Source organism: Triplophysa rosa, linkage group LG5 (assembly GCF_024868665.1).
Source record: "Triplophysa rosa linkage group LG5, Trosa_1v2, whole genome shotgun sequence".
Taxonomy (NCBI): Eukaryota; Metazoa; Chordata; class Actinopteri; order Cypriniformes; family Nemacheilidae; genus Triplophysa; species Triplophysa rosa.
The window spans coordinates 10,403,454-10,417,148 of record NC_079894.1 but is presented as its reverse complement, the minus strand read 5'-3'; the positions used below and the strand labels follow the sequence as shown (position 1 = coordinate 10,417,148).

The window sequence follows — 13,695 nt, the reverse complement described above, 5'->3', positions numbered from 1 at the left end:
TCCCTTTTATACCCGGATATCCGGGGGCGGAGTCCGGCATGCAAATTTCATTCGCCAATTTTCATTGGCCTTTTCTAGAGAAGTCGGAAGCGATTGGTTCTCAAGGACGAACCCCATCTGTCGGTTCGACACAACGTCGAGAGACCGACAGAAAGGGAACCACATTCCCCACTCTTTGTCAGTGTGCCTATAATAAGCCCACACTTTGCCCAGTGTGCACAGAGTATATCTACACTTCGCCCACTGTACCCACAGTAAGCCCACACTTCCCCCAGTGTACCCACAGCATGCCCACACCTGGCCCACACGTCCCCCTGTGTACCCACACCCAGCCCACACTTCAAGCAGTGTACCCACACCCAGCCCACACTTCCCCCAGTGTTCTCACACCCAGCCCACACTTCCCCCAGTGTTCCCACACCCAGCCCACACTTTCCCCAAACTTTGGGCTGTCCCATTAGGACCCCACCTGGGCCCTATAGTGTGGGGCCCACATGTGCCCCGCATTTCATGCCGGTAGCAGGGCCTGTGCAGTGGGCTGCCCGCTGTGGGGCCACATTTTCTGTCCACAGTGGCCCCACAAGTAAAATCTAACTGATTTTAATGGGTTGTATTAAACACCCTCCAGAATCATTTTTTACAGTGTACTCTTCGATGGTAGTACTTTATATATGCCATTGTACTAATTAACTGCCACATATTAAGCATCTTAATCAAGGTCCTCGAAACAACACCATGACTTTACCATATGGTACATGTGCACCAAGAAACCTGTAAAGTTCCTATCGTTAAGGTGTGTGTCCATTTGTTAAAATATATTTATTGCATTCAGGAATATGACTGCTTAGATCAGACAAGTTCACTGAATGAATTATGAAGTTATGAATTGCAGCATGGCTCAACTCCAATAAATAGTTTTAGTAGCTTTGAAGTTGTTGGTGATGGGTGGAGTTGCGTTTGTTCATTGTTTTGGGGAATTTTAACATTTCTACTTGAACCTGCAGAATAGAAAATAATGTCAGACTGGTTAATTTACTTAGCTTGCTTGAATAAACATACTCATGTTGGAGTTAACACCTTACTGACGGCTAGATACTGTAGCTGTGCTCTTTGCTTTAGTGTGTTTTAGGTTGGGGTATGAGTGTTTTTACCTAAATTTTGCATACTGCATAATAATTGTAATTATAAGCATTTGATACATTACTTTATAGTATTGTACTGTGAAAATTAATATATTTATTTATCATTATGTAATGATATTGAAACGAATGGGTGCATAATAATGACATGAGTGACTTAAAATAAGTTATAAAAAACCCCAATACACTTTTCACATTAACATTTTTCGTGATTCTTATCTTAAATGCCAGTACATTACTTACATGACAGTCATTACAACAACAAGGGGGTTTTCAAGGTACATACAAACAGAATAGACTCTGTGGCCAGTTTCAAGAAAGTGTGAAGCACACAGACATGTCTGTCAATGAATCACACTTCCTCTTCACAGCGACTAAATAAGATAACCTTACAAAGAAATTTGCCGAACCAAGGTATATAAATAACAAAAGGTAAATTTCATATCAGATGGCGGCTATAAATATATTCTGCTGAGCCGGAATAGCAGCCACTGCTACTGATGTTTTGAGCAGTAGAGATATCGTCATATAAATAACAGATTGTCATTGCGAATATTAAAGGTGCTGTGTGGAATATTTAGGAGGGTCTACTGACAGAAATGCAATATAATATACATAACTATGTCTTCATAGGTGTATAAAGACCTTACATAATGAAGCGTTATATTTTATTACCTGAGAATGAGCTATTTGTATCTACATACATCGCAGGTCCCCTTACATGGAATTCACCATGTTGTTTCTACAGTAGCCCTAAACCGACAAAATGCTCTACAGGACACTCGACAATACGTTATCTACTTCGGCAAAGAGAAAACATGACGACATCTTAGTCCTGTATCAGCCGCCGTAGTGCTTTGAAAGGGAGAGGTGGGGAGAGCCGTTGGTTGCCATTCGCAACCTCACAGCTAGATGCTGCTAAAATCTCCACATTGCTCCTTTAAGCAGACACTGTATACAAAGGCTACAGTTTTTAATACTCTACTCATTCATCGTGGAGTTATGAATTATGAATTTATAAATTAAAGGAAAATTATGAAGCTGTAGTCAGTTGCAGTTCAGTTCATTCAACAGTAATTTATTCCACTTTTAGAATTTAAGAAGTCTAAAGAGGTCTTTACTGAAATGTATGGTGAATTTTTATTTTCTGATATGACTAAACTGCCTTTTTTGATATCACCAAATGGCTTCCATTAAATGTAATGGATTATCAAAAAATTTAAAACGGTCTAAAGATATCTTCAAATGGTGTTACATTATGTGTCAGTCGTTTACATTCTTCTGTGTTATATGATATTTCTATGAAGTCAGATTTATTTATAGGACTACAGAAATGCTACAGTTTGTTAATTGCTGTTAAACTTCTTAACTGCAATAATCTAACATTATTCATCAAGCGTAATATGCTTGTCTTCTCTATACAAGCTTATCACCAGCTTTCTCTTCACACTGATTCGTTCCTTTTTCAAATGGAACCAATAAAACTGTCAGTCAAATGAAATGTAACAGCAGCTTCTGCACACACAAACCATCAATGCAGTACTCAGGACATTGAACTACAAATAGTGCCAAAGCAACTTTATGCACTTTCCTTTACACCACAATGTTATAGGGCCTTCCTTTCAGTTTCTTCATCATTTCTTGCCTCTGAAAGACAAAAAAGCACAGACGAAAATATTGATATACCTAGATATAGAAAACAATTATTAAAAACTTTTATTCAGGTTGCATAGTTGTACTTAAAGTAAGGCTTAGCTTTGGGAAGAATTTATAGAGCTTGACTGAGTCAAGGACCAAGGCAATGGCTATAAAATATTACTAAACAAGATATCAAAGATAACAAGATAACAAATATTAACAGCTAAAATTATAGTAATAGAATGTTTTACTTCATGTGAGCTTTTTGTTTTTCAATGCATTTTTTTGTATATTTTAAAAGACCCATATTTCCTCATATTCTAGTTTGCTTTTTTGCCAGGTATTTTTGTCCAATGAATACCTTCATAGTTTAGTTTGTCTACTTTGTACCATACACCTCATTTTTCATGGTTTGCTGAAATCTGAGGGCTGAGGTGGCATTAAAAGCAAATAAATGTATACCATCAATATATGGACCATTTTGCAAGGCGTAAACAACACAGGTCCAGAAGCACTTCTTGTTTCTGTTTTTACAGTACACTACTCAAATGTTAGAACAAAATCCAACCAACAGAACTTTTAAAAATAAGCCAAATGTTAAACAAAAATCTTTAAGACTTACTGTATATGTGTGGAAAAAACTAAAGTGCTAACGGGAAGTGCTTATTGTTTACATCTTGCAAAATGATCTATAGGCTATACAGCCAATGCCTATGTTACATATACTGTATCTTATTTATCATCTTAGGCATCTTATTTTCTAACTTATTTTGTTAATATACAACATGGCTCCGATTGTGATAATTACACATAGTTAGTTCACCCCAGCCTCTATATCTGTTTATAACTACGATGTTAAGGAAACGTTAAGCTTTTTGACCTAGTCAAGAGTAGGAGCAAAATTCTTTTCAAAATCCTTATACACACCACACATGTCGCGCTGATTTGTGAGACAGTCATGTGACCAATAGATATCAATTACACCTTAACAATAAGTCACTGTGCTTCTGTCAGCCCGTCATGCATACGTGCTCTCTGTTGCATAGCACAGAGGAAGAAGTGAGTGAAAAAGAAGTGTGTGAAAAAATATAATATAATATAAATATGCATGTGAGCTAAAAAGTATAGACGGTTACAAAGCAACAACAAACAAACGTTATACTGCGCATGCACGCTTTTGTGGACCAAACTTAACTTCGGGTACACATCCGCAAAGAATAGAGTCCCTGCAGATTATTTCTCAAAACAAGCAAAAGAAATAACAAGTTAATTACATTAGCTAGCAAGTTAAATGTATGTCTAGCCAGTATTATTTTGGGTTACCAGAAGAACAGTTACTTGGCCAAACTTTATTGTGTCAAAGTTACACGACCCGTTCAACAAATTGTTTATTTAAAAGAACCAATATGCAATAAAATTCAACAAATTGTTTATTTAATACAATTATTATACAACAAAATATTAATATTAATATAAATTAAATTAAATAGTTATATTATTAGCCATCTATTATTAGATCAGCCAGACTGATCAACAAACACAGACCGGAAGTTAAATTCGGGCTAGGTGTGTGCATCTGCTGAAACCGTCTATATAATTTTATCTATATAACCGTCTATTTAAAGAGTGCTTGCTTTATGTTATACTTTTAAAAAGGAGGCTTGTTAAAATGCAGTGAACAGACTTATGACTGAACTGAACAACTGGCTAATCTACACTGACATCAGTTTTGTCTGGTTTTGTATTGACAGTATTGGTCGGATTTACTGATAGTTAAAAGATGGCTTGCAACACACTTGACCTAGTTGAGTGCATTTTCTTAAATGTGGGGACATGATATTTCTTCTGTGTTTGAAAAGTTGAATGTGGAATTATGGCTCACAGCTTCGAATGAACCAAACCTGTATTAAATAGCATGCTTTTTATCCTAAGGAAACCCTAGATTATTTATCAATAATGCATTGTGCAATTTAGCAATAATGTATTTCTATGCTACGCCATAAAAGTTTTATAAAATAAAACTGTGTGTTCTGGTCTCCACCCCTTTATTTTGCATATTTACTGTATTGTACACTTTTAGTAGCACCGCATCATCATGGCCTAAACCAAATCTCCTCATGGTCTCATTTCAAAATGAATAATATGCAGGCAGACCCAGGTGTACCCTTGAGAGTACTGAAATAGATGGATCTATACACAATGCTGCAGTTAGTCCTAGATCAGAAGGAATTGGGTTACTCTATTATTCTAAACCTTGCAGCGTTCCACTGTATACTAATATTAACCCCACTATGAGAACATGGCCCATTTTTTATTAAGGTATTACACACTAAGCAAGACCTTTTGTGCAGTTATTGTTAAGAATTATGATCATGTGGAGATGAAAAACACAGGTCTGGCAAACATAAAGATCTGCACACCCAGAATATCCAGGTGGGCTCTTGCCACAATGAGACATTTAATCAACTAATGTAAGGAATCCAAATCCTCCTTTACGCAGAGCATCCAAAGCCATACATAAGCCACCGCATTATCCTCAAATGAGGGAACTCCACTTGAATAAACAAATTAGAGAACACGATCTTCTGAAAAGTTACCCATGGCAGATTAAAATGTATCCTGCTGTGGGGGCTCTATTGGAAGGCTGCCCTGACCACCCTGTCACTCAGGGGCTGAGTTGGTCTGAAGTTGTCTCCCAGCATCCCATCATTCCCTTCAAGAAGCTCTGCTCCTTTAACATGAGACCGGAGTCGACGGAACTCTTCAATCTGGGGCAGAAAAATAGTTTGGGTTAGTTGTAAATGTAGTTGAAACAGGGCTATTTTTTACTTGCTTCACATGCACAGTCGGTGTCCACTGTCATTTTGATATGCTTTTATTATTTCTTAATAATCCAATATTTCAAGTCATAACATCAACAGGGTCATATCACAGCACTGAAAATGGTGATAACACGTTATTAGAACTCAGAAGACTTAGTTATGCGATATTCCATGTTTTCTCTTTTCAATGAAAAAATAATATTTTTGAAACAGGTCTCTTTTTTTCCCATGAATGCGCTTTCAGGTTTCAGAATTGACACAAACGCACCATAAAAGTAAAACAATTTATATTATCATAACACATTCTTTGTGTTACACGGAAGAGGGTTAAACAGATCTGGGAAAGTATTGGGTAAACTATTCTTTTGATGTAAAATTATACAGTATACAGTCAACATAAAATACCTGCATCTGAGAGATGGTTAGTGGGTAACGGTAGAGAATCCAGGTGACCTTCTCACTACAGGGTGGTGTGGTCAAAGAGCCCTCATACACCCAGTAATCTCTTAAGAGAGGGTCTAAGGAAGTCAACAAACCAATGAAGGCAATCGACACCTTTATTTACATAGTATATCACATGATGAAGCCATTAGAAAAGATCAAAAATCATAATATATGCAAAAAATAAACAAATACTAATATGGCATATCATGAATTAGAAAAACTAACATTAACTTTGAACTTACCAGGTAGTAATGTGTTAGGGTTAAAACATGGAATAATTTTTGTCTTTCCCTGTACAAAGAAAATGATTTTAGGTCAGATAACTCAAGCTTGCATGTCATGTTCTAATGTCTAATGCTCACTTTATACTGCAGGTCTTGCAAGACATCTGTAATGGCCTTCAGTCCGAGATGTTCCTTTCCAACCTGCACAGATTGCATCATATCTACAGTGTCAGATGAGCAGGACGCAGACCAAAATTCAATTTATATACATAATACAAGTTTTGTAGGTATTTAAAACACTTAAATGGTTAAAAATGTGCCCAAGCTGTGACTGGGATGGTACTATTTAAAAAGGTCCTTATATGTGCCATTTAGGTACAGATATGTATACATTTGGTACAAAGTACTTTTTGAAGTAGTTTGAAGTACTTTTATGCACTATTTAGTTGCAAATGTGTACTTTTTGGGACAGATTGGGTACATTTTTTTACCTTTTTTTCTGGCAGTGTACAAAAGCTTTTTAATGATACGTATTGTGAAAGGCACTATCCAAATGTGCTGATGGCATATTTATTTATACAGTATTGCTGAGTATTGTCATATCTGATAAAAAGTCAAAGTGATACCTGCACAAACAGTGCAATGATGAGAATGCCATTTTTCTTGCCCATGGCGTCCTCCACACTGTTGAATAATGTGGCGTTCCAGTGGATTAGATGAAGCTGTGAGAAATATTTATTACTTAACTTGAGGGGTCTTCCTTTATATCAACCCTGAAATAAATATTCTGTAGAATCTAAATGCAGAATTATGATTGTGAAAATATTTACTTAATATTCCGACCGTTACTATCTCTGGTTTAACATTTACATCAAGGCATTTGGCAGACGCTTTTATCTTAAGCGACTTACACTATACATTATACTATACATTTGTATCACAGTATGTGCAATCCCTGGGATCGAACCCATGACCTTGGCGTTGCTAGCGCCATGCTCTAACCAACTGTTGCAACAACTTCAGGAACCACTGCGTCATGGTAACAGTTTGACAAACATGGTAACATGTTGACAACAGGCCCTTATGATTCTCGTTGTGTACAGACAAGGGCAAGTTGAAGTGGGAGAGCAGGTGCCAGGGACAGGTCAGCTGAATAGATCACTTCATGATGCATGTGGTATTGTTGGGATTGTAGCTGAAAAGGGGTTTCTCCTTATCCAGCAGCATTTGATGTGTCTGTATTGTATATTTAAAAAAAAAATTTTCCTCTGTACTACCATTGAACAAACACACAAGAAGATGCACAGAATTAGCAGAGACATTTACCTCCATAGGAAAAGCTTTGAAGTTGACGGTGTGTTCAGAACCCCTCTGGTTCTCCTTTCCCCAGTGGAAGCGCACCTCGCTCAGTTCATACTCATGGTCGCTGGGAAGGGGGCCACCGGTTACAACTGATGCAATAATACAAGACACATGAACAAGCTCAGAATGAAGATCAAAAGGATCATTATTTGATAGCATGTTATTCAGTCAAAGATAAGATTCATGTTTTAAGAAGCTACTCTGAAAAGCTGAAGAACCAGTTTTCAGCCAACGACCCTGCATCAGTGTGGAAAGGCCTGAAAGACATTACCAACTACAAGCCATCATCCCCTCAGTCTGTGGGTAATCAACGACTGGCTGATGACCTGAACGACTTCTATTGTCGTTTTGAAATGCAGAGTCTCACCCTTCACACCCGCCCTGACCCTATCTCTTCTATACCATTAACACCTCCTCTTGACACTCAACCTGCACTTAAGATCTGCGAAGAGGATGTTTGCCAGCTTTTCCGCAAACAAAAGATCAGAAAAGCACCAGGCCCAGACAATGTCTCACCCTCCTGCCTGAAAGTCTGTGTGGAGCAGCTGTCGCCCATCTTCACTAATATTTTTAACAGATCTTTGGAGCAGTGTGAATTCCCTTCATGCTTCAAATGCTCCACCATCATCCCTGTACAGAAGAAACCCAAAATTTCTGGACTTAATGACTACAGGCCTGTTGCTTTAACATCTGTGGTCATGAAGTCATTTGAGAGACTTGTACTGGCCCACCTGAAGGACATCACCAGACCACTTCTTGATCCCCTTCAGTTTGCTTACCGAGCAAACAGGTCTGTGGACGATGCAGTAAACATGGGACTGCATTACATCCTACAACACCTAGACAGACCAGGGACTTACGTCAGGATCCTGTTTGTAGACTTCAGCTCGGCCTTCAACACCATAATCCCAGACCTCCTCCTGCCCAAGCTTACCCAGCTCTCTGTGCCAACCTCTCCCTGTCAGTGGATTATTAACTTCCTGTCGAACAGGCAGCAGCTAGTGAGGTTGGGAAAATTTAAATCCAGCACATGTACCATCAGCACCGGAGCTCCTCAAGGATGTGTTCTTTCTCCACTGCTATTTTCACTCTACACAAACGAATGCACCTCTACAGACCCTTCTGTCAATCTCCTGAAGTTTGCAGATGACACCACAGTCATTGGCCTTATTCAAGATGGTGATGAATCTGCTTACAGAAAGGAGGTTGCTCAGCTGGCTGCCTGGTGTAGTCAAAACATCCTAGAGCTGAATGCATTCAAGACAATGGAGATGATAGTGGATTTCAGAAGGAACCCTCCATCACTTCCTCCCCTCACCATCCTGGACAGCACTGTGGATATTGTGGAGTCATTCAGGTTCCTGGGCTCCACCATCTCTCAGGACCTGAAGTGGGAGTCCCACATAGACTCCATTGTAAAGAAGGCCCAGCTGAGGTTATACTTCCTCCGTCAATTGAGGAAGTTCAACCTACCACAGGAGCTACTGACCCAGTTTTACTCAGTGGTCATCGAATCTGTTCTGTGCACTTCAATTACTGTTTGGTATGGCTCGGCCACCAAATCAGATCTACGAAGACTACAACGGACAGTTCGTAGTGCTGAGAAAATTATTGGTGCTCCTCTGCCCACACTTCAGGACCTGTACGATTCCAGAGTGAAAAACAGGGCAAGAAAAATCATCATTGACTCCACACACCCAGCACACAAACTTTTTGATCTGTTGCCCTCTGGCCGGCGCTTTAGAGCACCAAACACCAGGACTTCCAGACACAGAAGCAGCTTCTTCCCCCAGGCAATCTCCCTCCTAAACAGATAACTGCTCCTTAAGAGCAATATTCCACTTCCACTGCTCCTATAGTGTGCACTATAGTGCCTTATTATATCTACATTTTATTCATACATGTATATAACACTACCTCTACTTACTAAATTACCCATTTGCACAAGTGTATATACAATCTGTTAATATGTATATTCTACTATATACTGTACTACCCTGTACAATGTCTCTTATATGTTATTATCCCCCATTTTCTGTAAAATAATCGTTATTTTATATATGCACATTTAGAATCTTTTAGACTGTAAATCGTATTATATTGTATTGTCATTGTGTTGAATGTCTGTACTAGAAGCTTCCAACACCAAAGAAAATTCCTTGTGTGTGCAAGCACACTTGGCAATAAAGCTCTTCTGATTCTGATTCTGATTAATATTCATTTCATACCTGATTTAGACTTGAGCATGATCCTCACAGTGTGACCATCATTGATAACCTCACAGTCCCTGCAAACCACATAGTTGGGGTTAAGCCCCACCTCCAGGATCCGGGGGTCATAGCATGCCTCCCTGGAGTTGAGATTTATGGGGGACTGGTACTCTCCATTTGCTTCAGGAAACAGAAGACCCCACTCAACACCTGGAATCAATCACAAGACAACAAGTGGTGATTCAATCAACTCTTCAATGGTGATAGCTTTTTTGTGGTTATCAAAAAAAACCTTATCTTGCTTTTGAGTGTATGCTGCTAACTTTGTCCTTGTTCATGACCCACTAAAACACAGTTTACAACTAATCCTTGGTGGACTGTTACCTTGAAACAAACTTTTGCAACATGATAGTTTGTGTCAATCCTACTGTAGTTCCTTGTGAATGTAGCCGTGGAACGATACTGTTGCTGTGGATGACAGCCAGTGAACTATTTTTCCTAAACTGGAACTAAATAAGGGCTGTCAGACCTCCAGTGTCTCAAAATCCAGTCCAGCAGGAATACCAGACGCAGGGGGATACAGGATGTGCTCATTTTTTCCTCTGCTGCTCTTCCTTTTACTGTGTTTAAAAGCTTTACTCATTTCTCACTTGCTTGTGACTGTTGAGTTTTTTTTCACTTACTGACTTCTAACAGTATTAAAAATATCACAAAGTGCAATTATTACACACTTGTATTATGCAATTATGTATTTAATATTAATGTGCACCTGAGACTTTTTACATATGAATGTCCAAGAGATCAACCTTGGCACATCTTTGAATTCTCTGCCCTCAGAACAAGAAAGGAAATGAAGTCTCTTAACACTTTTGTCATTCATTAAAATAATAGAAAGGCATTTGTCTATTAAACAATATATCGTCACTTGGAATGATAAGGTTCTATCTGACATTTTTGTCAAAATTGAGTTATTCATTTATTCTTATTCTGTGACAACTTATTTACATTATGTGATGTTTTTTTTCTTTACATTGTGTATATTTTGGGACTTTTTTGGCAAAAATAAAAATTCAAATGGAACGCAAAAACTTTGAAGCTCAAAGCTTCAAAGAAGTTTCAAAACTGCTCAGAATGCTGATAAAACCTTATAATTCCCAGGCCACAATATATTGTGCAAAAAAGCTACATTTAATAAATTGACTTATTTTGTGGAGTAAAATGCAAACATTGTTTCAACATATTAGATGACCAGCCATAGCCATATAGCATTGCTTAGTTTAACTTTACAAGAGACTTTACAAGTTATGAATCAAGACTAACCTATGCTTTGAATTATAGTTGCTGATACTGTATGTCTAACTTTTCCTAGAAACTGCAGTTTGCATGAAAATATAACTAATCTTTTACATAAGTTAAAACTCTTGCCAAAGAAACAGTATGCCAAAGAAACCCATTGCAAGTTGTCAATTAACAGTTTTCGCAAACTGCAATAGGGATGTTTAAAGAGTAATTCTTTATCATGGGTGTGACAATAGAGTTTCATGTTTCACAAAGATGGGAATTAGTCAGTGATTATCACACTGTAGTCTTACCTTCTTCATAACCCCAGTCCAGCTCATCAGGATAGTTATCAGACTCTTCAATAACATTATCAGCCATGGCAACACTATTTTCCAATTAACACAATAGCTACCGCTCTGCCCCGAGAAGATGTCAAAAACTACGAGTTCTGTTCGGCCCCGTTTTCAGGGTGAATTCTTCCTCTTCATTTGCTCACTTTCCATCCATCAAACATGAACAAAGTGGTGTATAACAATACTGTGGAAGTGATTGAACTTCAAAGGCAGTGTCAGAAACAAAACTCCTAGGGAAGATTGCAATCAAGAGATCAAGTCCTCATTCCATTGATAATGATGAGTGTGCCCGATCCCCTTTCCTGCCTCCTGTTCTCTTCCAGGATAGTGGTCCTCCCCGAACAAACTCCAGAGCTTACCAAAAGAAACTTCAAAAAGCCCTTCTCTCTTAGCTGCTACAGCCCACACTGTGCCCCCGCAAGCCACAAGCCATGTGATTGGCTGAGTGTAATGACTCTTAAGTCTCAGATGTAGCACCATAGAAACAGCTCAGCAGTCTGGCCTGGTTTGCAGTCAGGCCACGGGAAGCACAGAACACACTGGCTGGCAGGAATGCAGCAGTGATGTTGCTTTTGGAGAGTTCCCTCCCACAATGGGGGAAATGGGTGTGGTTAGAAAAATACTCGCCAGGGGGAGGGGAAAAGGAGGAGAAACTTAGAGGGAAGAGCAAAGGTCTGGCAGAATTATTGTTTGCTTTGCACATTACCGATGGTGTTTTCAAGGTGAGGATGAGCAGGGCTCATGCAGCGCTTTCCTCTGATGGATGGATGTGTTATTTTCTGCAGTGGAGGAGTGTGTAGATCTTCAGTTAACCAACTGCTTTTTTTAAAATCAGACATTTACAAGAGACCTTGTTGTTTGTGAGCAGTAATCTTATCATTTCTTCCTTTTTAACAATGTTATTTCAAAATAGTTTATCAGCCATTTCCAGCAAAGAGCAACAGTATCTTTTAATATCCGGAACTGAACTTGCAGTAGATATATTAAAGGGATAGTTCATCCATACTGAAAACTTTAAGTTTGACCATTATTTACCCCTCTTGAACACAAAATAATTTATAGTTTATAGTGACTACAATTGTAAAGTTCCTAAAATACAAAAAAGAAGTCCAGATGACTTCTTGATTGTTTTGTAAAGTCGTAGATTTGTGTGAACCAGATCACTAAACAAACATTCTTTGAATGGAATTGAAAATGAACAACTGGTTGATCTGGTTCACACATCAGACCGAACAATTCATGTATGTATTTTAATGATTTCTTCAACTCACTGACTCACTGTCACAACAGTTCTTGAGCAAACAGCTCACTGAAGGTGACGATCATTGTAAATAAAAAGTTACATTTATGTCTGTCTGTTCTACACACAACATTCATATGACCTTAGAAAACCTGTGTGAGGATTCTTTAAATAGCCTATCTATTTTATGTTTCATGTAAGACATAGGCCTATTGGTATCATCTTTGTCATATCGTCAGTCTGAAATGATAAGCGGGAAAGTAAATAATGAAAGTAGTTTTGTTCTGTTCAAAGGGATAGTTCACCAACAAAATGATTACCTCATTACCTCACCCTCATGTCAATTCAAACCTTTATGACTTTCTTTTTTCTGCAGAACACAAAAGAAAATATTTTGAAGAATGCTGACTTCCATTGTATGGAAAGAAACCCTATTGCTTAAAATATCTTATTTTTGTACCACAGAAGAAAGAGTCACATGTTTCCAATGACATGAAGATGAATAAATGCTCATAGAAATTTTACTTTTAGGTGAACTATCCCTTTAACGGCTCCTGGGGGCTATGATGCCCCAGAAAAAAATGTAACAACTTGTAGAGGTGAACAATACACCTCATTGTCTTGAATTCTATACAAAGAAATTACTTTGACCCTAATTTTCTCAAATTAAAGGGAGCACATTACACAAAAGTCCAACCACTAACTAATTAATTTGAAGTAGGTCATTTTACTCCCTAAAGCTTAAGGACTAAAATGACTTAAAAAGGGTTGTCATGTGACCTCAGGATGTAAAACCTATATTTGATCGTGTATCTAAAAAAACTGAGATTAGCAATGGTCAAACAATTTTTTCATGATGGTGTGACTGTTGAAAATAGTAATCAGAATAATTATTTCATTGAACAACACATTGATTAGGTTAGTTCAGATACTCAGTTAAAGATAACAGCACTGCCCTCTAGAGGACATTATAAGACATGAC

General features: G+C 38.2%; 1 protein-coding gene across 1 annotated transcript; it reads right to left on the bottom strand.

Moving 5' to 3' along the window:
* Positions 1–117: 117 nt before the first annotated feature.
* On the bottom strand, positions 118–12,030 carry ca8 (carbonic anhydrase VIII). Its single transcript, XM_057334983.1, has 9 exons — positions 11,432–12,030; positions 9,858–10,049; positions 7,594–7,718; positions 6,894–6,989; positions 6,406–6,468; positions 6,286–6,334; positions 6,005–6,117; positions 5,375–5,545; positions 118–2,786 (listed from the first exon to the last, which is right to left on the bottom strand). The coding sequence occupies exons 1-8, from the start codon at positions 11,496–11,498 to the stop codon at positions 5,411–5,413; spliced, it is 840 nt and encodes a 279-aa protein (XP_057190966.1). The 5' UTR covers positions 11,499–12,030; the 3' UTR covers positions 118–2,786; positions 5,375–5,410.
* Between the last annotated feature and the right edge of the window lie 1,665 nt (positions 12,031–13,695).